This window comes from Cervus elaphus, chromosome 4 (assembly GCF_910594005.1).
Source record: "Cervus elaphus chromosome 4, mCerEla1.1, whole genome shotgun sequence".
Taxonomy (NCBI): Eukaryota; Metazoa; Chordata; class Mammalia; order Artiodactyla; family Cervidae; genus Cervus; species Cervus elaphus.
Genome location: NC_057818.1, coordinates 34792876 through 34820372, shown reverse-complemented (window position 1 = coordinate 34820372; position 27497 = coordinate 34792876). Strand labels below are relative to the sequence as shown.

Genomic DNA, 27497 nt, shown 5'->3' with positions numbered 1-27497 from the left:
TCTAGAGCCCGGTCTGTGCTTGGGACCACCCCTCCTCTCACCAGGGCACTGATCTTTCTTTAGCTGACCCTGCTTAGCTTCCAGGAAACTGACATGGTGAGATTTTAAAGCACTTGAATGGAGTTTTTCTCCTCAGTGAAAACTCTTGGAATACCTAACCCATCTCCCTGTTGTCACGTGTGAAATTCCACCACTGGAGCCTTTCCTTTCAATGGAGTGGTTTTGACATCAGCAGTCCTTTGACACAGGAAGATAGTTCACTAGTTACTCAGTGTAGCTCCAAGCCCTGGGAAGGTGACTGAGGATGGACGTGTTTGCAAAGGGATGAAGTGAGGGTTAGAGTCATAGATCCTGCCCTGGAGGGCAGGCTTGGGTCAGGCACCTTGTTACGGCTGTCTTAGAATCTGGGGAGTGGATGGCCTGAGAGAAAAGGGGTTTTGAGGAGCTCAAAGGCCTCGACTAGAGATGGCAAGCTGTGGCCTGGATGATGAGCTTTGTCACCTGCACAATTTCGTAGACGTCTGCTCAGGTCCTGAAGACCTCTCAGATGGGCAGATTTAAAGCAGCCTTGACTGGTCCCACCCTAAGCCCTGAGCCCTCAGACTACACTGGCCTCCTCAGCTGTGCATGGGGTGGTATTCGGGTCACAGACCAAAGGCTGGGAGAAGAACGAACCCTTGTGCGCACCATTACTTCCACCACCACCGTCATCTCCACTACCACCATCACCTCCACGATCATCATCATCGCCCCCACCACCTTCCCCTTCCCAATCACCACCACCACACCGCTTTCTCCTTGCCTCGTTTCTCCTAGTCACTGCCTCCACCAGCTCCACTGTCTCTCCCACCATGACCACCACCCTCACAGCCATCATCTCCAACCCTACCACCACCACCACCCCATCAGAGTCTTTCCCATCACCACCAACGCTGTGGGCTGCCTGCCGCCAAGGCCTCTCCTGCTCCAGGGCCCGAGGCTTACCTTGCCCACGTAATGGGGCAGCGAGTCATTTCTCTCTTCGTCGATGTGCATCTGATTCCAGATCCAGTCTCTCTTCTGGCGCCGGTGAGCGGGCAGCGAGCCAGGGGTGTCGGGTCGGCCAGGGTTGACGGCTGCTGCAGCTGCTGCCAGCAGGCCCAGGTAGTAGGTGGCCCCTGTGGCCAGCAGCATCACGAGTACCTGCATCTTCCCAGGAGGGAAGGCTGGGTCTGAGGGAAGAGGGGAGACGCCATCAGGTCGCGTGGGGTGCGAGCATCTCTGAGGGAGCACTGAACTGTTTAACCCTTCGTCCTCCACTCTCTGCTCAGACCAGCAGAACCAGAGCCTGTTCCTGCCCCCACAGAGCTCCCAGTCCAAGAGGGGAGGGCGGACATGGAAACAACTCCTTCTTAAGGGTCGCATGTGCTGGTGGGGAAGCAAGCGTGGGTGACGGGGAGCCCAAAGGAGAGCTGTAGGGGAGATTTTCTGGAGGAGAGGGTGATGCTGATGTGAGCGAGAGCTCTCGGAGCCTTGTGCAGGGGACACCCAGCTTATCCTCATTTCACATGTGGGAAACCTGAGGCACAGACATGTGATGTTCACACTGGAGTCAATGGTGGGACTGAGCCTAGAGCCCAGTTGTCTGACCTCAACAGCCAACATTTATCAATAAATGTCATAAAAAAATTAAAATGTCACCAGAATGATAAATATCAACTTTATATGTGTTATCTCACTTAATCCTCCCAATAACCCTGGAGGTGGGTATGTATAGCCCTCACTTTATAGATAAGCTGAGGAAAAGAGGTTTAGTAACATTTCCCAGCTCACCCAGACTCTAAGCTGCAGAGTCAGACTCAAACTGAGTTGGCCTGGCCCCAAAGTATCTGCTTTTTCTTTCTGCTTTCTCTTGTCCTAGCACCTGCTGTGGGGTGGGATTTAAAGGCTTGTCTGAGCAAATATGCCCCCCGGCCGGCCCAAGAACCCCTGTGGCAGCGCTGCTTTGATGCTGTCTTCAGAAGGCTCTTAAGAAAGCTGGATGTCTTAACCCAGAGGGTCAGGCCCTCACCAGACCCGGAGCTCACAGTTGGTGATCAGCTTAGGAGCTGTCACGAGAGCAGGGGTGGGGTGGGATGGGAGTGTTGAGAGGCTGGGCTTACAGGACCAGCTTCATAGTGTGTGGGGTCCAGTACACAGTGGAAACATGGGGTCCTTTTTACAAAAATTATTAAGAATTTAAGGACAGAGACGGAAGAACATGAAACTCAGGACGAGGTCCTTTTAAGCACAAGATCCCATTGAAGGCAACCCTTGGGGTGTGGGATCACCCTGGAGGAATCTGGGGTCACGCAGAGAGAGGGCCTGGCTTCACCCTGAGTTCCAAAAGGAAGGGGGATTTTCTCACTGTCCCATGGAGGGTGTCACTGTGCCCTCTCAGCCCTGACCCCTCAGCCTATACCCATGCTGGGCCCCGTGTGACTGACCTGTGGCTCCTGGGAAGGTTCAGAGGAAGAGGGGTGCTGCATGGGAGAACCAGGGCTCTCATCTGGAGAGAGGGAGGGACCCACTGGGTGCTGGGTGGGAGGCCACCACCCTGGCCGTCTCCTGCCCTGGCTGGAGGGAGGGGCTGGATTCTGCACAGCACAGGAAGTTTCTAAACTCTAGTAACATTTTCTCTGAGACAGTGGCGCCAGGCTGTCCTCCGTGATGGCTGAGGGTGTCTGTAGACTGGCTCCTGGGCCTGCTGATCTTAGCACCCAGCATCCCTGTGGCCCCTGCTGAAGGCCCGGGAGGAAGAGGGCTTGCAGGGCTGGGGTGGGACAGTGCCTGGAGAGCAAGTGCCATGTGCCTGGGAAGGCTTTTGGGTTCATTTCCTCAGTCCTAAATGAGGCGGTTGAACCGAAAGGGATCTGATGCCCTTTGAGGTGGGCTGTGAGAAGGGCAGCTGCTCCAGGCAGGAGGAGGGCAGTGAACAAAGGCACGGGGAGCTGAGAGTCCTGCCAGGAAGCTGTCCTAACTCAGAGGCAGTGCAGCTGTGACCCCTGGCCAGCCTCACGGGGTTCAGGCCTGATAGGTCATTTCCTTCTTTGCCTGGAAATGACCTGCATGTCTTACTGCTTTCTGCATCCCTCAAGTGAGAAGTGACTCAAGAATGAAAAAGTAGGAAAGGGTGGGGGTGGGGGGGGGAAAGGGATAGTTAGGGAGTTTGGGACTGACGTATACACACTGCTATGTTTAAAATGGATTACCGGACTTTCCTGGTGGCTCAGTGGTAAAGAATCTGCCTGCCAAGGCAGGAGACACCGGTTCAATCCCTGATCTGGGAGGATCCCACATGCCGCGGAGCAACTCAGCCCATGTGCCACAACTATTGAGCCTGCGCTCTGGAGCCCAGGAACCAGAACCACTGAAGCCCTGCGCCCTAGCGCCCATGTTCAGCAACAAGAGAAGCCACCGCAATGAGAAGCCCGTGCGCTGCAACTGGAGAAAAGCCCGTGCAGCAACAAAGACCCAGCACAGCCTAAGTAACTAAATAAAATCAAAAATAAATAAGATGGATTACCAACAAGGACCTACTGTATAGCACAGGGAACTCTGTTCAATGTTATGTGGCAGCCTGGATGGGAGGGGAGTTTGGGGGAAAATGAATACGTGTATACATATGGCTGAGTTGCTCTGCTGTCCGCCTGAAACTATCAGAACATTGTTAACCAGCCATACTCCAATATAAAAGAAAAAGTTTTTTTCTAAAAAAATAAAAAAGTGAAACACACAGAAGTGAAATTGAGAAAGGGGAAGAGAGAATTCTCAGGCCCCGGGGCAGGACTAGGTCCCGAGGCCGAGCCCAGAGGGAACATGAACAGAGCCTCTGCTGTGTGCTCAGCGTTAGTGGCAGCAGTGAGCAGGAAAGACAGGACGTGTCCTTGGGGAGTGCACACTGTCGTGGGGACCCCAGGAAAATAAGGACATGAGGAAAAGCATCAGCTGCTGATCAGAGGTCCTCAGGGAATTACGCTGGGAGGCACAGCAGAGGGCGAGGGGGCAGCTGGCTGAGACTCCCAAGGCCAGGGAAGGCCTCTCAAGAGAGATGACTACTGGGCCAACATCGGAGTGTCAGCCCTTGGAATACCAGGGGAAGGGAGGATATCCCTGGCAGAAGGACCAGCAAGTGCAAAGGCCCCAAGGTAGAAAAAAATGGTTCCTTTGTCTGAAGAAACAAAAGAGAAAGCCCTTGGGTCAGATAGAAATGAGCAATTTGTGGGGGCTCCAGAAGAGGTGACCGGGTCAGGATGGTAGGCTGAATGATGACCCCTCAAAGATGTCCATGTCGGAGGAGCCAAGATGGCGGAGGAATAGGATGGGGAGACCACTTTCTCCCCTACAAATTCATCAAAAGAACAATTGAACACAGAGCAAACTTCACAAAACAACTTCTGATCGCTAGCTGAGGTCATCAGGCACCCAGAAAAGCAGCCCATTGTCTTCGAAAGGAGGTAGGACAAAATATAAAAGATAAAAGGAGAGACAAAAGAGCTAAGGACGGAGATCCGTCCCGGGAAGGGAGTCTTAATAGAGGAAGTTTCCAAACACCAGGAAACCCTTGTGCTGGTGGGTCTGGGGGAAGTTTTTGAATCTGGGAGGGCAACCTAACTGGGAGGGGAAGAATAAATAAAACCCACAGATTACATGCCTAAAAGCAACTCCCAGCAGAAAAGTACCACAGACACCCGCATCCGCCACCAGCAAGTGTGGGCGGAACGGAGAGGAGCGGGCGGCATTGCTTAGGGTAAGGACCGGGCCTGAGTGCCCTGAGGACAGTCAGAGGGAGCCTTTGTGAGTTACCAACTTAAACTGTGGGATAGCAAGAGAGAGAGAGAAAATTAACCGGCCCGAACACACTGTTGGCCGTTCGCAGAACAAAGGCTCTGAGCAAGTCCAGAGAAGAGCTCGCAGGCTGCGGACTGGCCCAGCCCCGCCGGAGGCAGGAGGCAGGGGGGGAGGGGAAAGGGGCAGGCTCGGCCCAAAGGACCGCATCCCCTACCACACTGCAAAGGGGCCTCCAGTTTCTAACCAAAGACTTCTTGAGATTCTGGATGGTCAACATCCGCCGGGAGGGTCGCGGCGAGACACAGGGTGCACGCACCCGACTGGCGCGGGTGGGGACTTGGGCTGGAGACGCGGAGGGGAGAAAGCGCACGCACCTGACTGGCGCTGGCGGAAGCTGAGGCTGGGACTGCGGAGGGGAGAAGGCGCGCCGCACCCGGGGAGAGTGCGCCCGTTGAGCTCCTGGCTGCCTGAGCCGCTCGGGCGGGGAGGGCACAGAACGTGGCGCAGCCGAGTCCGCGCTTTTGTGGAACACCCGAGGGCTGGAACTGCGCGCAGCGCAGGGCACGCTCAATATAGAGCAGCCGGGAGCCTGAGCAACGTAGACGGGGAAAGCAGCGCCAGTCCCTCCCCACAGCGCAATGGAACTAGCAACCTGAATAGGAGTCCACCTCCGCCTGCCTGTGTCAGGGCGGAAAGTAGCACTGAAGAGACCGGCAAACAGAAGCCAAATAAACAAAGGGAACCACTTCAGAAGGGACCGGTGCAACAGATTAAAATCCCTGTAGAGAACACCGATTACACTGGAAGGGGCCTGTAGATATCGAGAAGTGTAAGCGGGAACAAGGAGCTATCTGAAACTGAACTGAACCCACACTGACTGCAACAGCTCCAGAGAAATTCCTAGATATATTTTTAGTTTTTTTTTTTTTAATTAAAAACTTTTTTTTCTCTTTTATTTTCATTTAAAATTCCCTATTACTCCCCCATTACTCCTTAACTTTCATTTTCATAGATTTTTATGATTTTTTTAATTAGGGAAAAATTTTTTTCTTGTTTTTTTTCCCTTTTTCTCTTCTTTTTTCTAGTTCCATGCACCAGAACACCGACGCAAGCTTCCCTAACCAGGAAACCTTGACAAGCCAATTGTCTAACCCCACCCACTGGGTAAAACCTCCACAGTAAAAAGGAACCACAGACCTCCAGATTACAGAAAGCCCACTCCAGACACAGCAATCTAAACAAGATGAAAAGGCAGAGAAATACCCAACAGGTAAAGGAACATGAAAAATGCCCACCAAGTCGAACAAAAGAGGAGGAGATAGGGAATCTACCTGAAAAAGAATTTAGAATAATGATAATAAAAATGATCCAAAATCTTGAAAACAAAATGAAGTTACAGATAAATAGCCTGGAGACAAAGATTGAGAAGATGCAAGAAATGTTTAATAAAGACCTAGAAGAAATAAAAAAGAGTCAGTAAAAATGAATAATGCAATAAATGAGCTCAGAAACACTCTGGAGGGAACCAAGAGTAGAATAACGGAGACAGAAGATAGGATAAGTGAGGTAGAAGATAAAATGGTGGAAATACATGAAGCAGAGAGGAAAAAAGAAAAAAGAATCAAAAGAAATGAGGCCAACCTCAGGGACCTCTGGGACAATGTGAAACACCCCAACATTCGAATCATAGGAGTCCCAGAAGAAGAAGACAAAAAGAAAGGCCATGAGAAAATACTCGAGGAGATAATAGCTGAAAACTTCCCTAAAATGGGGAAGGAAATAGCCACCCAAGTCCAAGAAATCCAGAGAGTCCCAAACAGGATAAATCCAAGGCGAAACACCCCAAGACACATATTAGTCAAATTAACAAAGATCAAACACAAAGAACAAATATTAAAAGCAGCAAGGGAGGAACAACAAATAACACACAAAGGGATTCCCATAAGGATAACAGCTGATCTATCAATAGAAACCCTCCAGGCCAGAAGGGAATGGCAGGACATACTTAAAGTAATGAAAGAGAATAACCTACAACCTAGATTACTGTACCCAGCAAGGATCTCATTCAGATATGAAGGAGAATTCAAAAGCTTTACAGACAAGCCAAAGCTGAGAGAATTCAGCACCACCAAACCAGCTCTTCAACAAATGCTAAAGGATCTTCTCTAGACAGGAAATGCGGAAAGGTTGTATAAACGTGAACCCAAAACAACAAAGTAAATGGCAACGGGACCACACCTATCAATAATGACCTTAAATGTAAATGGGTTGAATGCCCCAACCAAAAGACAAAGACTGGCTGAATGGATACAAAAACAAGACCCCTATATATGCTGCCTACAAGAGACCCACCTCAAAACAAGAGACACATACAGATTAAAAGTGAAGGGCTGGAAAAAAATATTTCATACAAACGGAGACCAAAAGAAAGCAGGAGTCACAATACTCATATCAGATAAAATAGACTTTCAAATAAAGGATGTGAAAAGAGACAAAGAAGGACACTACATAATGATCAAAGGATCAATCCAAGAAGAAGATATAACAATAGTAAATATATATGCACCCAACATAGGAGCACAGCAATATGTAAGGCAAACGCTAATGAGTATGAAAGAGGAAATTAATAGTAAAACAATAATAGTGGGAGACTTTAATACCCCACTCACAACTATGGATAGATCAACTAAACAGAAAATTAACAAGGAAACACAAACCTTAAATGAAACAATGGACCAGCTAGACCTAATTGATATCTATAGGACATTTCACCCCAAAACAATCAACTTCACCTTTTTCTCAAGTGCACATGGAACCTTCTCCAGAATAGATCACATCCTGGGCCATAAATCTGGTCTTGGAAAATTCAAAAAAATGGAAATCATTCCAGTCATCTTTTCTGACCACAGTGCAGTAAGATTAGATCTCAATTACAGGAAAAAAATGGTTAAAAATTCAAACATATGGAGGCTAAATAACACGCTTCTGAATAACCAACAAATCATAGAAGAAATCAAAAAAGAAATCAAAATATGCATAGAAATGAGTGAAAATGAAAACACAACAATCCAAAACCTATGGGACACTGTAAAAGCAGTGATAAGGGGAAGGTTCATGGCATTACAGGCTTACATCAAGAAACAAGAAAAAAGCCAAATAAATAACCTAACTTTACACCTAAAGCAACTAGAGAAGGAAGAAATGAAGAACCCCAGGGTTAGTAGAGGGAAAGAAATCTTAAAAATTAGGGCAGAAATAAATGCAAAAGAAACTAAAGAGACCATAGCAAAAATCAAGAAAGCTAAAAGCTGGTTTTTTGAAAAAATAAACAAAATTGACAAACCATTAGCAAGACTCGTTAAGAAACAGAGAGAGAATAGCCAAATTAACAAAATTAGAAATGAAAATGGAGAGATCACAACAGACAACACTGAAATACAAAGGATCATAAGAGACTACTACCAGCAGCTCTATGCCAATAAAATGGACAACTTGGATGAAATGGACAAATTCTTAGAAAAGTATAACTTTCCAAAACTGAACCAGGAAGAAATAGAAGATCTTAACAGAGCCATCACAAGCAAGGAAATCAAAACTGTAATCAGAAATCTTCCAGCAAACAAAAGCCCAGGACCAGATGGCTTCACAGCTGAATTCTACCAAAAATTTAGAGAAGTGCTAACACCTATCTTACTCAAACTCTTCCAGAAAATTGCAGAAGAAGGTAAGCTTCCAAACTCATTCTATGAGGCCACCATCACCCTAATTCCAAAACCAAAGATGCCACAGAAAAAGAAAACTACAGGCCAATATCACTGATGAACATAGATGCAAAAATGCTTAACAAAATTCTAGCAAACAGAATCCAACAACATATTAAAAAAATCATACACCATGACCAAGTGGGCTTTATCCCAGGAATGCAAGGATTCTTTAATATCCGCAAATCAATCAATGTAATACGCCACATTAACAAATTGAAAGATAAAAACCATATGATTATCTCAATAGATGCAGAGAAAGCCTTTGACAAAATTCAACACCCATTTATGATTAAAACTCTGCAGAAAGCAGGAATAGAAGGAACATACCTCAACATAATAAAAGCTATATATGACAAACCCACAGCAAGCATTACCCTCAATGGTGAAAAATTGAAAGCATTTCCCCTGAAATCAGGAACAAGACAAGGGTGCCCACTCTAACCACTACTATTCAACATAGTTTTGGAAGTTTTGGCCACAGCAATCAGAGCAGAAAAAGAAGTAAAAGGAACCCAGATAGGAAAAGAAGAAGTGAAACTCTCGCTGTTTGCAGATGACATGATCCTCTACATAGAAAACCGTAAAGACTCTACCAGAAAATTATTAGAGCTAATCAACAAATATAGTGAAGTTGCAGGATATAAAATTAACACACAGAAATCCCTTGCATTCCTATACACTAACAATGAGAAAACAGAAAGTGAAATTAAGGAAACAATACCATTCACCATTGCAACAAAAAGAATAAAATACTTAGAAGTTTATCTACCTAAAGAAACAAAAGACCTATACATAGAAAACTATAAAACACTGATGAAAGAAATCAAAGAGGACACAAACAGATGGAGAAACATACCGTGTTCATGGATTGGAAGAATCAATATTGTCAAAATGGCTATACTACCCAAAGCAATCTATAGATTCAATGCAATCCCTATCAAGCTACCAACAGTATTTTTCACAGAACTAGAACAAATAATTTCACAATTTGTATGGAAATACAAAAAAGCTCGAATAGCCAAAGTAATCTTGAGAAAGAAGAATGGAACTGGAGGAATCAACCTGCCTGACTTCAGACTCTACTACAAAGCCACAGTCATCAAGACAGTATGGTACTGGCACAAAGACAGAAATATAGATCAATGGAACAGAATAGAAAGCCCAGAGGTAAATCCACGAACCTATGGACACCTTATCTTCAACAAAGGAGGCAAGGATATACAATGGAAAAAAGACAACCTCTTTAACAAGTGGTGCTTGGAAAACTGGTCAACCACTTGTAAAAGAATGAAACTAGAACACTTTCTAATACCATACACAAAAATAAACTCAAAATGGATTAAAGATCTAAATGTAAGACCAGAAACTATAAAACTCCTAGAGGAGAACATAGGCAAAACACTCTCTGACATGAATCACAGCAGGATCCTTTATGACCCACCACCCAGAATATTGGAAATAAAAGCGAAAATAAACAAATGGGACCTAATGAAACTTAAAGCTTTTGCACAACAAAGGAAACTATAAGCAAGGTGAAAAGACAGCCCTCAGATTGGGAGAAAATAATAGCAAATGAAGCAACAGACAAAGGATTAATCTCAAAAATATACAAGCAACTCCTGAAGCTCAATTCCAGAAAAATAAATGACCCAATCAAAAAATGGGCCAAAGAACTAAACAGACATTTCTCCAAAGAAGACATACAGATGGCTAACAAACACATGAAAAGATGCTCAACATCACTCATTATCAGAGAAATGCAAATCAAAACCACAATGAGGTACCATTACACGCCAGTCAGGATGGCTGCTACCCAAAAGTCTACAAGCAATCAATGCTGGAGAGGGTGTGGAGAAAAGGGAACCCTCTTACACTGTTGGTGGGAATGCAAACTAGTACAGCCACTATGGAGAAGAGTGTGGAGATTTCTTAAAAAACTGGAAATAGAACTGCCATATGACCCAGCAATCCCACTTCTGGGCATACACACTGAGGAAACCAGATCTGAAAGAGACACGTGCACCCCAATGTTCATCGCAGCACTGTTTATAATAGCCAGGACAAGGAAGCAACCTAGATGCCCATCAGCAGACAAATGGATAAGGAAGCTGTGGTACATATACACCATGGAATATTACTCAGCCATTAAAAAGAATTCATTTGAATCAGTTCTAATGAGATGGATGAAACTGGAGCCCATTATACAGAGTGAAGTAAGCCAGAAAGATAAAGAACATTGTAGCATACTAACACATATATATGGAATTTAGAAAGATGGTAATGATAACCCTATATGCAAAACAGAGAAAGAGACACAGATGTACAGAACAGACTTTTGGACTCTGTGAGAGAAGGCGAGGGTGGGATGTTTTGAGAGAACAGCATGTATATTATCTATAGTGCAACAGATCACCAGCCCAGGTCGGATGCATGAGACAAGTGCTCAGGCCTGGTGCACTGGGATGACCCAGAGGAATCGGGTGGAGAGGGAGGTGGGAGGGGGGATTGGGATGGGGAATACATGTAACTCCATGGCTGATTCATGTCAATGTATGACAAAACCCACTGCAATGTTGTGAAGTAATTAGCCTCCAACTAATAAAAATAAATGAAAAAAAAAAAAAAAAAGATGTCCATGTCCCCCCACCCTAGTTGCCTTCCATGGCAGAGGACTTGTAGCAGATAGGGTCAAGTTAAGGACCCTGAGGTAGGGAAGTTTTCCTGGATAGACCCAGTACAATCACAGCATCCTTAAAAAGATGAAGGGAGGAAGATCAGAACAAGAAAAAAGGAGATGTGATGAGGAAAACAGAGCTTGAAGAGATATGGGCCCCAGACCAAGGAGTGCAGAATCGAGGCCGCCTCCCCAGTCTTTGGCCTGAGCAGTTGCGGGGCAGGGCTTTTGCTGTGATTTGGAAGATGGGTGGGTGGTCATGCCACAAGGTCTGTGTGGGCTGTATCAGGTTGGAGTTGCTATGAGACGTCTCTGTGCCCATGGCCGGGACCTGGCAGAGACCCCATCTGCAGTGGGAGAGAAATCGTGGCTGGAGCAGCTACAGATAGTCATGTCGTGTGGCTGGTGCTCAGGCTGGGAGGCTGGAATGTGGAGGAGACCAGGGAGGAGAAGTGACCCAGGATAGCCCCACAGGTCTTCCCTCTTTTCTCTGTCTGGTGAGTTTGTCATCCGGGATTGAGCCCAAACAGACTCCTCTGGGGAGCCATCTCTGGTCTCCACCCTGCACCTCCTGCATCCATGGGCATCTTCCACTACATCATCGCCTGGGGTTGGTCCCAGGGCTGGGGACCAGTTCCCACAGTGGGGCTCAAATCACAGTTTCCTTCCCTTCCTGGAGAAGAGCTTTCCACCTGCCCTGTCTCCATCCTCCCTGCTCCCCAGGGCCCAGTCACGCATGGCACATGGCTCTCTCCTCTGTGGGCTGACGTGGAGCAGGGTGATGGTTGTGACTGCAGGCAGGCTCTATGGTTTAGAGAATGTCAGTCGCGTCGCATTGTCATTGTGTGACTGTACACGTGACACTTCACCTCTCTGAGCCTCAGTCTCCTTATCTGTACAATGGGAACGCTAGTGTCTGCCTCTCAGGGTTGTTTTCAGGCCTGAATTAAAAGAAAAAAAATCATAACATGGCCAAAACAGTAGGTAAGAATGAAACTAAGCATGTATGAATCCTTGCTGATGCTCTGTTCTGCTCCACTGAGTAGTCAGCTTGCCACTTTCATTCCTTATTAGTCACTTGACTAGGGGCTTTGCAGGTTCCCACCCTGCTGGATCCACTCCCCCTGCCCCTCCCCTGACCTCTGCCCTGTGTCAAGGGGACTGACCCTGGGCTTTCTGGCTTGAGCTTCAGATATTTGGCCGGTAGGGTCTGCGGCAGGCGTCTTGAGGATAGGAGGAAAGTCAGGAACCTCTTCCCCACTGCTCTCTGCTCTGGCTCCTGTTTCCTCCTGTGGCTGCATCTGTCCATCCTGCTGGCCTCTGTTACTCCCATCAGTCCCTCACTGGGTTCTGGAAACACCCTCCTCTCTTGGGGGGTCCTGGGGTGGCCTGCTTCCTGTCTCTGCAGGCTTCAACATCCCATTTGTTCCCATGATTAAGCTCACAGCTCTATGTTTCCTTCATAAAATCTCTTCTTTGGAATGCCAGGGGTAACTGATGTTTCCAGCTGGGACTCCATCTGATACAGTGAAGAGGACGCAGTTTTCTCTTTGTTGCAGCCTCTTGAATAGGGTAGTTGTCCTGGGGCTGACAGCAGGCAGCAGCCAAACAGACAAATAACCACACTGGCCTTCAGTACAGCAGAGGCTGCTAGTCATAGGCTAGTCACGTGGCTCACGGGAGACATCATCCTCTCAGTGGCTTTGGCTGACCCCCAACCCTGGAATGTTCTCTGAATGTGCAGAAAAGCTGCTTGGATCCTATTGTGTGTCTAGAAGAGGAATCTCTGCTGTGAGCCCTGGAGAGAAATCCCTTGGCACCCAGGACTGGTGCTTGCTCCTGTAGCGTCACCTCATGTCACTGGGGTGTCCCTTGCTGGGCTCTGCATGCTCAGCTCTCTGAGCAGTGAGTGAGGGGCCAGGACCCTGGAGGTGGGGCCCTTGGGAGAGGAGGACTGTGTGCTCCATCTCACTCCCCTGCTGGACCCTGGTGTGCTTGCCCAGGTCTGCCCTTTTTGCCGGGGGCATCATTCCTGAAAGCCTCCTCAGTGGCATACTGAAACTTCGTCTCACTTAAACCTTGCAAATTGTGAGAGAGTTGTCAGTAATCCTGTTTTGCAGATGAAGCTCAGAGAGGTAGAGGGAGTCCTCCTGGGTCACACAGCAGCAAGTGTTAGAGCCAAGATTCGAACTTAGGTTACCTTTCACCTCAAGTAGTGTTTTCCCCTCATGGCACTCTGTCTCTATCATGTAATAATAATCATCATCATAATAGTGGTAATAATAATAGTAATAATAAGAAGCTGTTCTCCATGCCAGCTTTCATAGATTCTATCTCATGTAGTCATTACATTATCCCCAGCATGTAGGAATTATCATCCCCACTTCACAGAGGAAGAAAGTGAGGCTCAGATAACAACTTGTAAGTCGTACATCTGGAACCCTCATGCAGATGTGTCTTTTTTCCTAAATCCTGAGCTTCTCTTACACCCAATCTCAGAGGGACCTGTGGGACTTTTCCTTCTGAAAAGCCCCATCTATTTCTGTCTTTTGCCTTTTCGGTTAGAAATTTACCTAAATGGGTGCCGAGGGGAAGAGTTGGTTATGAAACAGTTGTTCCTGTTCATCCTACAGTTGGAGAGGAAGTCAGCCGGCAGGATTTGTTGGACCCACAGCTGGAAACAGAATTGCCCTTGGCTGTACCTCTGGAGGTGCGGTTAGCGCACAGCTGGGGTCAGGCTTATTTTAGCCCTTTCCTCTCCTGTAAGCAGAAGTCATGTCTCTTGGTGTTTCTCACAAGTTTTTGGAGAGATTAGGCTGTTGATAGTTGGGTTTGGGTTCCACAGATATGCAGAGGGACTGAGGAGTTTGGAAGTGATGTCTGTGCTGAGAAATGCCCACCAAGCAGCCCGGGAACTTGCCTGACGACAGCCTTGGGGATGGGGGATTTGCTCAGCTACTCAGAGGTGCCTGCTGGGCACCCAGAGGCCAGATTCCAGCCTCTGTCCCTGTTATCTAGGATCTGTGACGATGCTCCCTCCCTGGAGCTGTGACAGAGGCTTTAGGGGCAGCTTCTAGTGGACTGATGGGTGAATGCAGGTCCTCTTGCCCTTGGTCAGTCTGGGAAGGCCCAGGGGGCCCCCTGGTAGTGGGTATGTGGAGCCCAGGAGAAGGGGTAGGGGAACCCTGGAGCATGTGGGGGCCAGCTGGGCTCAGGCATGCTTGGATGGGAGGTCACGGCCTTGGAGAATTCCCGGGTCTGGGTCTGTGTCCACAGTTTGTGGGACCACTGAGCTTAGAACCTGGATGCCTAGGCCTGAGGACAGCAGTGTGGCTCTGAAGGCTGAGCTAAGTTGGTGGAGGTTGGGCTCAGGGGGGTGGCTGTGTGCCTCTGCTCCTCTCCAATTCCCTATCTGGGCCTGGAGGGTGCTTGGTGAGCCTCCAAGAGTAGCCCCAGCCTGGAGGACAGTGACGCCCATCAGGCTTAGTCACAGTCTCCCGCCTTTGCCCTTGATGTTCTCTCACCTCTGCCTGGATTTGGGTCACATGTCACCACCTCTCTGAAGCCCTCTGTAGAGCCCAGGGGTAATATAGTCATTCAGCAAACGTTTATCAAGCATCTACTACATGCTAGGCACTGACCTACCCGTGGACAGCAAACACAGGCTGCACCCTCGTGTAGAGACGCTGACCATTTGATAAGAAACAGTTTCAGGTTGTGTTGTGTGGTGTGATGGAGGAGAGGAAGCTGTGAGAAGGTGGGGGTGGGGGCCCCTGATTCCTCGGAGGGTCTCAGCCCAGGAGTGACCCCGCCTCTCTCTGACCCGTTGTGGGACAGCAGGCAGAACTCCTTTTGGTCCCTTTCTCTTCATGGCCTCCATCTGTCACTAGGATTTGGCCTTGAAGGGGCTGTGAAGTCTGCTCAACTCTGCGCTCTTTATAAGGGGGGATATAGGAGGAGATGGGGCAGGTAGAGGCTGTGCTTTTTGTAGCTGAATGGACCCTAGGCAGCCTGGACCAGCTGGGAACTGCTCGGCAGACAGCCTGGCAAAGGCCTGGGCTAGTTCTGCCCTGACCTGTTCAAGCCTTAGGTTTCAGGGGTTGACTCTGGGTTTGGGGGGTTAATGAGCAGACTGCAGGGCCCTTGGGTATGGGCTAGAGGAAGACTCCACCTCAGCCCAGCCTCCTGCAGGCTCTGGGCTCTGGCCCAGGGACCCTGGGTCAAGAGTGAGGGGCTGGGAGGTGGGAGGAGAGGCCCAGAGCCTGCAGGAGGTGTGCCTGTGGGTGGGGGGTGGGCACTGGAGCCCCTGTCCCTGTGTGGCCCTGGACCACCCTCCCCAGCGCCCTCTCACCACCTCAAGCCTCAGTCTAGGGCAGAATTTGGAGCCAGTGATTCCCCAAACTCATTCAGGGATTCCCAAATTGTCTCCTTGAGCCCCAGCATTTATGGCTGGGCCTTGGCACTCACCCACACTGGGAGGATGAAGGGTGAGGCCCTGAGAGCCACAGGGATGGGAGGTGTTGGGGGTGGGGCTGGGCAGCTGTGAGCTGGCTCCTTGGGGCTTTATCCTGAACTGGGGCTCTGTTCGGCCCCATGACCTGCTCCTGAGGGTCCCAGATGATCCCCTCTCCTCGGGATTCTGCCAACAGCCCGCCTGTCTCGGCTCCCCTCAGAGCTGCCCACGCCGCTCCCCTGTTGACTGCTCCTCCCTGGCTCCCCACTCCCTGCAGGACGAGGTCCCATTCCTGAACATCCCTGCCCACCCTCTGGCTCTCCTCTCCTTCACCTCCCTGCCCCTCCCGGCCAAGAGGAGAACGGATGTTTCTGGAGTACACAGTGCTCTTCCTCTCTTTAACAGGCTTTTTGCTCAGGCTGTTCCCTGGAATGCCTTTCCTTGCTGTGGCCCCAGGGCGAACGCTCTGCTTCTTTTCAAGCCCCAGTTCGTATCCTCCACGTCTTCTGACAGACTCCCAAGTGTCTCTGACCAGGCAGGTCCTGAGCCAGTGTCCCCTTTATCCCAGCATCCAGATGTGTGAACTCAAGGCCCAGAGGACCTTGAGGAGCCAGTGTCCCCACCACTGACTGTCAGCCCGCCTTGGTCTCCTGCTCTGATCTTTCACTCCTTCCCTCCTCACTCACAGAGTTTCAAACAAATCTGCACATCTGCAGACAACACCTTGGGTGCTCAGAGCAGGTACAAATAGTTGAAACAACTCAGAGAAACTCCTCCCTGTCCTCACATAGCATCTCTGATAGCCCATTGCTTTGTCAGACACACAACCCTTTGAGGACAATCAGATTATCTTTCTTATGGGTCCCTGATGAACATACACCCGTGTGCAGGGCACCTCTGAAAGCAGGACTGACAAAACAGAAGTCCTGGGTTGCCACTCAGCCTTTTTCATACTCATGGCAGACATCACTGATAAATCACAGTGTTCATTCCTACTGAACTCGAACTCAGCTCCTGAATCCTCAGTACAATCTTTGAGCTGCTGCTGCTGCTAAGTCGCTTCATTCGTGTCTGACTCTGTGCGACCCCATAGACGGCAGCCCACCAGGCTCCGCCGTCCCTGGGATTGTCCAGGCAAGAACACTGGAGTGGGTTGCCATTTCCTTCTCCAATGCATGAAAGTGAAAAGTGAAAGTGAAGTCACTCAGTCGTGTCAGGCTCCTAGCGACCCCATGGACTGCAGTCTACAAGGCTCCTCCATCCATGGGATTTTCCAGGCAAGAGTACTGGAGTGGGGTGCCATTGCCTTCTCCGACAATATTTGAGCTAGAGACTACCAGTTCACCAGAACTAGTTTGTGATTTGAAACAAATATATGCTACGGTCTCTGGGTCACCCTGATATATCCCAAAGGGGCAGCTCCAAGCTTCAAGGAGAGAAAACCCACCGTTGGGAGAGCCTTTCCCAGCCTCCTCTGGGATTTCTGACTTTGCCTGGGGCTCTGAGGCAGTCAGTGGGGGCAACAAGTGTTGCACACATAGCTCTTTGCTCATGGGCTGTGTAGCCTTAGGCCCGTTCCTTGCCTTCTCTGAACTCTAGCTTCCTCGTCTCTAATGGAGAGTTGATGAGATCATGGGTGCCGAGCTCAGCACACAGTAGGTGCTTAGTAAGAGTGTGGGTGTCTCAACTCTCACCTTACCCACTCAGCCTGGCCTGGCAGCTCTGGGTGTGACCTCATTTCCTGGCTCTGCCATGGGCACTCACGCCTGACCTCATTTCCTGGTTCTGCCCTGGGCTCACCTCCTGCTCCTTTCTGTTTGCCTGTGCAAGGAAATCTCATTCACGGCCTTCCTGGCCCAGCTCCATGGGCCCTACTGTCCCCTCCTCCCAGTGTCTGCACCTGCCAGAATTTGACCTTTATGCTGTGGCGCACGGTCTAGTGGTCCTCATGTGAGTTTAGGGACCATGCAGTCCATTCCCTGCCCTGGAGAAATGAGAAGACTGAAGCTCAGAGAGCACACCCAAGACCTTCCAGCACCTCCTGGGGCTCCTGCTCTTCCTCCAGGAACCCTTCTGTGATTTCTTCACACAACATCGTCTGGGAGCTGGATTAGGATGGGCTTGCCAGTATCTCTCCAGCAAGAAGCCAGTTACTCAGGGCTGCAGTTGTCTCCTAGAACATTCCTTTCCAGGATTGCTGGGCTCCTGGCTCAGTCTGGTGCCTGATTCTGTGGGTTTGAACTGTCCAGTTCAAACCCCAGCCCGGCTTCTCCCCCTCCAGGCTTCCCTATGGAGTGTGGCAGGGCAGTGGGGTCAGAAGGGGCTGGCCTCATTCATATCCTGCTTTCACTTCATAGTAACTGTGTGACCTTGGACTGGCTGCTCAGTTTCTCTCGGCCTCTGTGGTTCTGTCTCTCAACTGGGAATTCTTTTAGTAGCTTCACAGATGCCACGGAGGTGCAGAGAGGTGATGGAGGTAGCAGGGATGGAGTCCATGGGCAAGGGGGCTCAAAAGATTTTTCCCCTGAGCTAGTGGCCATTGTGTCCATTGTGTATCCTCAGGGTAGCGGCAGGGCTGTGAGTCATCCAGCTTCGGGAGAAGAAAAGCATTGGCCCCTCCGGCTTCCTGCCCCCATGTCCGGCCCTTGTTCAGCAGCACAATCGCTCAGGTCCAGGCTGTGGGGCGGGCGACTTAACCCCTGCCAGGCTGGTGGGCGCCTCGCCTACCCCCTCACCATGGTAAGCCAGAATTAGCGGGGCTGCCTGGGGGCACAGCAGCTCCTGGTCCCCTTGATCTCCTGCTGCCCTCCAGGCTGGGACCCACACGCGGCTGGACTCAGGTCAGTCGGGAGGGTCCCACTGCTCCCCACTGCCTGAAGATGGACCAGAGCTCTCCGTCCTGGCACTTACCCCTGGTCTTCAGTGTCATTTGCCCTCCCGCCACTCCCTGCTCTTAAAACCTTCTGGCCACATTGGCTTCTCCAGGTCCGTCAAGCCGCCCAGGCTCCCTGCCTCCCCTGGAATGCCCTTCATCTCCTGTCAGGATCCTGTCTGCCCCCCACCCACGGCAGAAATGTCCACGGGGTGGGGGGTGGGGAACAGACACTGTGCTTGGCACGGAGTCGCTGCCCAGAGTGCCCACTGGAGGACGGGCTGACGCATCCCTCACCTGCTGGGGACTGACCAACCCCAGGGCTCATAACCTTAATGACATTCCAGCCCTAGTTAGTTCCCGGTGGGAGGTAAATTCCGCTGTGATTTCTTAAAGCTCCTCTCCCACGATCCATTCCCAGTGCCAGTGTATACATCACCTCCCTTGACTCAAGAAAAGACCCTTTCTTCCGGTTTACAGATGAGGAGGCTGGCATGTGAGAAGCTGTGTGGTTCTGGGAAGAACCTGGGCTTTGGGGAATGGGATCTTGCTTCACATCTCAGTTGCCTTGACTGAGAAATGGAGAAGGGCTGTGTCTAACTCATCAGCTTGCTGGTGTGATATACAGTAATGGGCCCCAGTGCCTCAGGGCCTTCTGTGGCCCTCATCTCCAGCCCTCCCAATAAATTCTCACAAAAGAACCACCACCTCCACTGTTCCAACACGCAAACTGAGTTTGGGAGATGCTGAGTAACTTAACGAAAATCACAGAAGTGGGTGGTCGAGCTGGGACTTGTGCCCAGGAAGATGGTCTCCAAGCCAGGCTCTCACCCTAGACTGCCTGCCTTCAAGTCTTTTGGGAGAACGTCTCTAAAATATGAGGGCTTCCAGGTCTCTTGGCAACCGATCTACGGGTATCAGGGTGTTGGGGGGAGAATCCACAGCCCCCATGGTCTGGGGAGGGAGAAGAGAGGTTTCCACAGTCAGGGCCTCGAGTACCCAGAGCCAAGCCTTCCCCTTTCAGGGCTCCTCACCCACTCCCAGCACAGGGCCTTCGGGAGAGGGGATGATGTCAGCCTGGACAAGTCCTCTCTCATGGGAGTAGGGGCACTGCCCGGGTGCCAGTCTGCCGCCCCTGGTGTGCTGGGAGACTCAGGTGGAATCCTGTCCTCTTCGCATCTGAGCTCGGCACCCACGGATGCCTGTGGGCCCTCGAGTCTGGGAGTCTACCCGTGGGAGAGCCGAGCTTCCCCCTGCCCGAGGACATCCGCCTGTACCCACCGTGCCACCACCAGGCACCCCTTCCCCGCCCCGCTCCGACTAGGAGACGCAGGCCACCTCAGTCGCGGCTCTTCCTGGGGGAGTCGATGATGACCATTCTACAGAGGGGGAGGCCGAGGCCCCTCACTCACCGTGTCCGTGGGCTCAGAGTGTGTCTATTCCGTCTGGCTGGCTGGCTGGCGCTGAGCGTGCCGTGGAGTGGCGCGGAGCTCGGCCGACAGCCTCTGGAGGGGAGCCCCACCCAGCGGCGAGGGAGGCCTGGCCGCCGCCCCTGCAGGTTTTCCAACTGGCCCCAGCCCATGGCCCCCCCGCCACCCCCCTCAGGAGGGTTTCCTGTTATTGTTCGTTTGTGAGGGCCGAGCTGGCTGCAGGGAGGCGGGCTGCCCCCATGGAAGCCTAGTCTCAGATTTGGCCTCGGATATGTAACTCGGACCCCAACCCTAGGCCTCAGCTCTGGGGCTTTGAGCCCAGCACCCGCCAAGGGCCTTCGTTCATGCTCCTTGTAACCCCGAGGGCAGGTGCCATCACCCACCTTTTATAGCTCAGGACACAGACTCAGCAAGTTTAAGGTGCTTGTCTACTAAGCTGGGGCATAAGCAGAGCCAGAACTCCAGCCTGGGTCACCCCAAGCCCAGAGCCAGATTTTCCCAGGTGACCCCATGACATGCTGGGGGAGGACCGACTGCAGAGGTGCTGGGGAGGCCTGGGGGGAGCCTCAGAGGTGGGGGTGGGGGATAGCGGGAGAAAGGAAACAGACTGCAACCCTTGGCCGTGTGCAGTGGGTCGGCTTCTTCTGGTGAGGGTGGACCTGGGCTCCAGCTGGGAGGTGCCAGCCTGTTTGGGTTTAGGAATACCGAGTGGAGTCAAGTTCCTCGACTCTGCTTTTGAGCTGACCATGGGCCAGTCATGCACCTCCATCCCAGCCTCAGTTTTCTCTGCTGTAAAATGGGGATGGTCCGAAATTCAGCCTCACATGGCTGTTGAGATTAACAGGAGTCCAAGATAACGTGGAAGACAAGGGAAACTGAAGGCAGGACCAAGGACTATTAGAACCAGGAAGCCAGGGGCAGGAGGTGCTCAGATTCTGTCAGTCGTGAGAGTCACAGGAGGAGATTTTACCAACTGCAGAGACCAGGGCCCCAAGCCAGTGCAGCTGACTTTGGAATCTCCCAGGGAAGGTAGTGGGAATCTGTGAATAGTTGCCTCTGTTTTTCCATGGATGCATGAATGGCTGGGAAGTCCCGCACCAGATCCCTTATATAGCTGGACAAACATGAGACCTCAGAGGGAGAGAGCCTTGCCCAGGGGCACTAAGTCAGCGGCCACTGGTGTGGAGATAGGGGAGGGGGAGATAAAGATTTCTCTGTGCTAGGCCTGTTTGAGATGGCTTTTAGCCCGCAAGTGGCCAGGTCAGATTGGCATTTGGAGATAGGTGGGTAGTTGGATACAGGTGGATGCAGTCCGCCCTCAAGTGAGGTCTGGAAGCCCTGAGCTTCTTATGGCTGGCACCAGAGGCCGTGGTGGTGGATGAGCTTACAGGGAGGCAGGCCCTGGCCTCTGAGATCTGTAGGTTCATTAGGAGAGAGCCCAGGGAAGGAGGAGGGAAGCCAGGAGGTGTGTCCGAAGCCAGGAGGGAAGAAGGATGGTGTCGGCTGGGTCAGCCTGGGAAAGGGGAGGACTGAGACTTGACCACTGGACAATAGAGGTCATTGATGGCTGTGACCAGAGCAGGCCCAGGGAGGAGGAGTAGGCATGAGGGCCCGAGGGCGCTGGTGTGGGGGACCAGGAAGTGGGGATGTGCGGTCACCGCTCCTTCCCCCAGACTTGCAGCGAATGGCACAGAGAGATGGCAGGCTTTTAGGTTTGGTTTTAAAGCTCTGCTGGCATGTTTGTGCACTGAGGGGACTCCCGCAGCAGGGAAGGGAAGGCAGACGTTGCTGGAGAGAGGCCGGTCCGGAGGTGGGCCTCTGTGCAGGAGGGATGCAGCTTATTCGCTCCCTGTTTGTGGGATGCACAAACAAAGGCTCCGCACTTCCTGCCGGGGGTGGGGTGGCCCCAGAGGAGCCAGGGCTGGCCAGGGCTCCGCCCCTGGTGCCCCAGCCTGAGTGCTCCTCACCCCCGCCCGTGCCTGCTGCCTGCCCTCATGGTTGACGTGCCCATGAGGTCGGGCCAGGTCCTGGAGTCCACTTCCTGCTGGTTCTTCGACTTGACCCTGGGGGCAGACAGATGGTGTCTGTCCTGCCTCCACCCACCAGGACCCCTTGTGCTCTCAGTCCATGGGGATGCTGACTCTGCCCTGAAGCCCACGGTTCCTGCTGTCTGTGAACAAGGGAAGGGCTGACCGGGCATGTGCCCCTGCGGCGGGCATGGGGCCGCCACACAGAGGTGGTCCAGGCCACGCGAGGGAGGCTGGTGCCTTTGAGGATCTTCTGCCTGATTTCTGCCACTGCCCAACCCCGATTCCAATCCCCTCTGGAGGCAGAGGAGGTGACAGGAAGGTAAAGGCCAGGAAGGTACCATCTAGGAGCAAAGGAGGCAGCCAGTCGACCTGCAGAAAACAAGATGGTCTGCAAGGCCTGATTAGTAGCTGGAGAGGGAAGCAACAATGGAGGTGGCAGGGCTGGGCTGGGGAGTGTGACAGCCACAGACAAATGCTGACCAGGGAGGTGGCCCCATGACATCCTGCTGTGAGAGGTTCAGGCTTGGGGGTGCGCAGACCCGGTTCAGATCCTGAGCGGGCCCCTTGCTGACTGTGTGACCTGGGGCAGCAGACTTGCCTTTCTGAACCTCTTTCCTTACCTGTGATCTGAGTTATCAGTTCAGACTTTGCAGGGCTGTCTGAGCAGCAAATGAGACAATGAAAAACAAATGATGGTAATAGCACGCTTAGTTGAACAGGTATTTCTCCAAGTGTGGTCACCTGTCTCAGAATCACCAGAAAGGCATGTATTGAAATTGCAGGCTTCTGGGCCCCACCCCGGGGCAGTGGAGGCAGAATGGCTGCCAATGGAACCCCGAGACCTACGCGTTTGTGGCTCCCAGGCCCTGTGTGTGCACGCTCACACTGGAGGGCCGTGGCCTAGGAGCTCTCCCTCCACAGGGCTCCCTCTTCAGTCCTCAGGAAAACCACGAGGATTGCAGCGTTAGGGGGGTGGGGAGGGGGTGGGTAGGGGGCTTCTATTGTTACTACCACTACACAGATGGAGAACCAGAACCTGGGAACCGAGTGCTCCCAGAATCACAGAGCACGTTAGTGGCACATGGGAAATTCCCAGCCAAGCCTGTGTTTCCAGAGGCTGTCTCCTCGCCCACCACGCTTTCCTGCCCGTCTGGATCTGGTGCACAAAAGGGGCTTATCAAGAGGTGATCCTGTTCGTTCTTCCCCACAGTGTGGGAGGCCCAAGGAAGGCACACGGAAGCCAGGCCACTGGGCCTTTGCCCATGCTCAGATCTGCTCACTGGACTGCCTCCTCGCCTGCCTGCCTACAGACCTCGCCGCACCCCCCCCAGCCCCCAACCCCCTGCTCCGTCTGGAGCTGTCTCCTCTGCCCTCTCCTCTCTCCCCTGCCTCCTCTGGGCTCCAGGGACCTTTTACAGGGACCCCCTTCACCGCGCACCGCCCTGCCCATCGGCCCCTCTCCCCTCCCTGCACTGTGATGGTGTCTCCTGTGCCTGTCAGTTCCCAGCGGGCGCCCAGCACAGCGTGAGCACTCTGCTCACAAGGAGTTGAAACCATGGACTCGTGGAAGGGTAGTCAGCCCGCTGCGGATCAGACCTGCGACGTCTGCAGGGCCTTTGGGAGTGCGTGGTGGCCCCGGACCAGGAGGCAAAGCCCTGAGTGAGCGTGTGAGCACAGTGCACGTTATCACAGAGCACAAGGGAGGGGTGAAGTTTGCATGCTCTGGGGAGAAAGTTCCTGGGATGTATGCCGAGATTCTGTCTGTAGCTTGATTTGTCTGCTGAGATATTTTTCCATCCCTTCCTTTTTTCTCCAGATAATTGCTTGAAATCTGTGGCTGATGAAGAGTGTGGGGACCCGAGGCTCAGACTTTCTCCGGGCTGAGTGGGGGTGTCAGAGGGGACAGTTGAGTTCATTGGGCTCCCAGGCCGCCCGATGGGGTGGGATGGAGTGGGCGGGAGAAGGCTGTGTTAACCGGAATGGAGCGCAGGGTGCAGTGTGAGCCGCCTGCTGAGAGGTTTGGATGAAAGGAAAACATTATGACCTTTGGCGCCCTGGCTGTGGAAAGGGGAGTGAACACAACCTTCACAGAAACAGATGAAGGGTCAGCGTAGGGTAGGCTGCAGGGGCTCAGGAGCAGGGGAGGGGTCTCACTCTCAGCTGTGGCTCCACAAGGACCAGGGAGAACACTTCCAGCAGGGCCTGGGCTAGGCTCACCTCTGGGTGCTCAGAGCAGAGTTCAGGGTGGGCACAGAGCTGGGTCGCTGAACAAAAGAATGCATGGACGAGTGTGTGCATGAGTCCCTGGCGCGTGGAGGCAGACACGGGCATGGGGCCCATGTACCTGGGGTCCGTGGTACCTTCCAGCACATAGGGCACAGAGTCAGCCAGGCGGCCGCTCAGCCTGCTGGGTGCCCAGCTCTGTGCCAGCTGCAGGTGAGGACCCTGGGAAGTGGGAGAGACGGTCCCTGGATAGACGCTGAGATTGGGGTGGCCTGGGTTACAGCCAGCAACCCATTATGTGTCTTCCCCGTCCCAGGCTCTGTGCCTTATTTTTAATACTCAGAGTGACTTTGAAAGGTCGTATGACCCTGTCCCTCTGACAGCACTGAGTACTGACCCAGTGCACTGCCCACCTCAAGCCAGGGCTCCCATGAGTGTGCTGAGCCCCACTGGACACCCCAGGGCCGCTCAGGCTGAGCTGCTGCAGCCACCTGCCTCCAGGCCTTTCCCTGTGCTGTCCTTGCACCCAGGATGCCCTTCCTTCCTACCTCCGCCAGCCCAATCCTCCTGCACTCCCAGCTCCAGCGCACCGCCCCTCCACCCAGCCCTTCCAGATTCCCATTCTTGGAAAGCATCTTTCCATGTGGAAGCTCCCACCCTGCCTGCGCCCCATTCATTCAGTTCCAAAGCCTGCTAGGCTCCTCCCCTCTTATATAATGATTCCTCACTACAACCCTGAGAAGTGTAGGCACTGTTCATATTCCTATTTCCCTGAGGAGGGAGCTGAGCCTCAGAGAGGCTGAGTAACTTGCTCGAGGTCACACAGCTTCTGAGTAGCAGGGCCAGGATTCCAACCCTTGTCTTCCGGTTCCCAATTGAGTGTTCACTCTGCATCTGGGCAACATGTCATTGTTTGACAATGTTTTGTGCTTGTATATTATTTTAAAAATACACTTAATGATATGCAGGCTTTGCCTCGCTCTAAGCCGGGGGTAGGGGGGCATGGGGGAGAGGGTGAGGACGCAGACATCACCCAGGCCGGGTTCTCTGCTTTTGACGTGTCAGGCCAGGGTGAGCGTCTCTGGGTGGGGTCAGGTTGGTGACAGAGGTATGTGCCCCATGCTGGGGGTGCCTGGAGGAGGTAGCCTGGGAGCTGCCAGAGGACAGGGTGCCCAGGCTGCTCTGAAAGGAGGAGCAGGGCAAGAGGAAAGACTGACCAGCCACAGAGAAGGGCAAGGTCTAGCAGGGAGGCTTGTTTGGAAAGTGAAAAGTGAAAGTCGCTCAGTCATGTCCGACTCTCTGTGACCCCATGGACTGTAGTCCATGGGATTCTCCAGGCCAGAATACAGGACTGGGTAGCCATTCCCTTCTCCAGGGGATCTTCCCAACCCATGGATTGAACCCAAGTCTTCCACATTGCAGGCAGATTCTTTGCCATCTGAGCCACCAGGGAAGCCCAAGAATACTGGAGTGGGTAGCCTCTCCCTTCTCCAGAGGATCTTCGTGACCCAGGAATCCAACCAGTGTCTCCTGCCTGTTTGGAAAGGAGAAGCCATTCCCCAGGGGGAAGCGTTGAACTGTTGGGAGGGGGATTCAAGGACTGGCTGAGGGTGAAGCCAGGTGGCCGAGGCCTCACAAGGTGCATGGGGGAACTCAGGCAGGGCCTCTGAGAAACTGAATGCCAGGCTAATCGCCCGTTCAGTATGATGGTCAGTGGCCTGGCTGGCGAGCCACGAGCTGTGGCCGTTATGTGTACAGTCGCTAGAGCTGGACTAAGTGAGGCCTTTCCTTGGCTCGGAAGGGACCCCTGGAGCAGGCACTGAATTCCTGGTGAGAACAATGGGTTATCTGCACAGCACTTTCCCAGCTGTTTCTCACTTTTCTTCCACTGTATCCGGGCAGGCTCTTAGGAAGCTGTGTTCACACTTGGGGCTGAGGGGTACCCAGGAGCAGCGGCCCCCTCCCGACGTGAGGGTTCAGAGTGATGCCTGTGGTCATGTCCCAGACACACCTGCTGCTTACTGTCCCGCTGATCCTGGACAAGCCTTGGGTGCCTCAGTGTCCCCTTCTGTAAATTGGGAGTGACCACATGCCTTCCTTGTGGGGTTGCTGGAAGGAGTCATTGAGAAGATTCAAGTAAAGCTGCCTCTGGCATACAGTAGGTCTTCGGTAAGTGTTAGTATGACAGGGATGCCGCAGAGAGGTTGATGGTGAGGCCGCACGAGTGCACGGGTGAGGGTGTGAGCATGTGCACGGCGTTGGTTTGGCAGCTGTGCGGACATGTGTACGTGCCAGAGCTTGTGTGGACTGTGTTAGGCATCCACATCAATGTGACGTGTGAGTTTACGTGCACAAGTGGGCCAAGGGGTACAGCTGGGCCAAAGGAGGGCCGATCCTGGGGCCAGCCCCTTCCTCCTCTATTAACTGGAAATCATCTGCTTCTATTACCCTGTTGACCGAGGCTTCTGCACCCTCGTCTCCTGAAGAAGCCCAGAGAGCTCAAGGCTTTGTTCCAGGGTGGCCCAGGGAGCTGGGAGTGGCAGGATGGGACCAAGGGCCCTTCCTCCCTGATTGGAGGGCATGCCTGAGTCTGGCAGAGAGCTCGCCTGCGCGGAAGCCAGGACTTCCTGCCTCTGGGCCCCACATTCCTTGCACCCTCCATCAACTGTCCCGGAGAACAATGGGTCAGAGGATTGGCCTTCTGCGGGGCAGGAAGGTAGGTCAGGGGCTGCCTCTTGATGGAGTAAACAGACCCGGCTCAGGCCACAGCCTCAGGCAGTGTGGCGGCAAGGCCAGAACCTATCCAGCGTGGGATGTCTGCCTCCTGCCTGTGGTGGCCCGGCCCATCTCCAGGTCCCTCAGCCATCTCCAGACCCCACCCCTTGTGGCTTGAGGCAGGTCTTGTGGACCCGTTCAGCCAGGGGATGAGGAGTCTGGGCTGGCCCTGGGGAAGGAGTCTGCCAGGAAGAGCTCAAGGCGGATTGGGTGGAACCAAGGCAGCTGGTGGAGGTCTTGGGGGTCCCACAGCCTCACCCACCTGCCATGCAACTGAGAACCACAAGGGAACCAAGAGAGGCTCTACTAGCCCAAAGCAACTCTCCTCAGCTCCTGGGTTCAAGCTGGCACCCACAGGGGTGTCTCTGAGCCTGTGAGCACTCAGTTTACATCCAGTTCTAACAAAGATGCAGGGCGGTGCTGTGGCAGTCCTGCCAGTGGAGAGGAGGAAATGGGGGATCTGTTGG

General features: G+C 52.4%; 1 protein-coding gene across 2 annotated transcripts in view; it reads right to left on the bottom strand.

The window, feature by feature from the left end:
- Nucleotides 1-20131, bottom strand: part of CDH5 (cadherin 5) — a 43061-nt gene extending 22930 nt beyond the window's left edge. For both annotated transcript variants that reach the window (XM_043898644.1, XM_043898645.1), the window contains exons 1-2: nt 19985-20131; nt 985-1211 (exon numbers count right to left, since the gene is read on the bottom strand). In XM_043898644.1, coding sequence (XP_043754579.1) covers nt 985-1188 — 204 coding nt within the window. In that variant the 5' untranslated portion in view covers nt 1189-1211; nt 19985-20131. The remainder of the gene's footprint in view (nt 1-984; nt 1212-19984) is intronic.
- Between the last annotated feature and the right edge of the window lie 7366 nt (nt 20132-27497).